We start from the raw sequence: 507 nt of genomic DNA, 5'->3' as shown, positions 1-507 counted from the left end.
GGAAGCTCTAATTCAGAAGATGAATGCAGAAGGAGCTGCAGTACAGGGATCCGGATGGGTGGTAAGCCAATAATACTCACTCCATGACCTAGAGATGGAATATACAAATCTCCGGTGAATTTGCATTGATTTCATTGATATTTTCAGTGGCTCGGCTTGGACAAAGAATTGAAGAGGCTTGTGGTTGACACCACTGTGAATCAGGTATCTGACATTGACATTCGATAACATTCGACGTATCGACTGATCCAACTTTCTTGTGCATGTATACTACAGGACACCCTGGGTACTAAAGGGTCGAACTTGGTTCCTCTGCTCGGGATCGATGTCTGGGAGCACGCATACTATCTGCAGGTAGATCATATGAATGTTGAATTTGTTTAGTCACGTCTCCGAGACCTCGAATGAACTATTTTGTTGGTTGGCATTGTACAGTACAAGAACGCCCGACCGGATTACCTGAAGAACATATGGAATGTGATGAACTGGAGATATGCTAGCCAAGTT

The 507-nt window shown here is 44.0% G+C and overlaps 1 protein-coding gene across 1 annotated transcript; it reads left to right on the top strand.

Annotated features, from left to right (window-relative positions):
* Positions 1 to 6: 6 nt before the first annotated feature.
* Positions 7 to 501, top strand: LOC140965401 (superoxide dismutase [Mn], mitochondrial-like; the record flags this gene model as incomplete). Its single annotated transcript, XM_073425492.1, has 4 exons — positions 7 to 61; positions 148 to 204; positions 277 to 354; positions 436 to 501. Coding segments are annotated over exons 1-4 (243 nt in total), but the record flags the coding sequence as incomplete, so codon positions are not given.
* Positions 502 to 507: the final 6 nt, after the last annotated feature.

Source organism: Primulina huaijiensis, unplaced genomic scaffold (genome assembly GCF_012295235.1).
Source record: "Primulina huaijiensis isolate GDHJ02 unplaced genomic scaffold, ASM1229523v2 C13093547, whole genome shotgun sequence".
NCBI lineage: Eukaryota > Viridiplantae > Streptophyta > Magnoliopsida > Lamiales > Gesneriaceae > Primulina > Primulina huaijiensis.
Note: the sequence above shows the minus strand (reverse complement) of the source record. Positions and strands in the feature narration are given on the sequence as shown.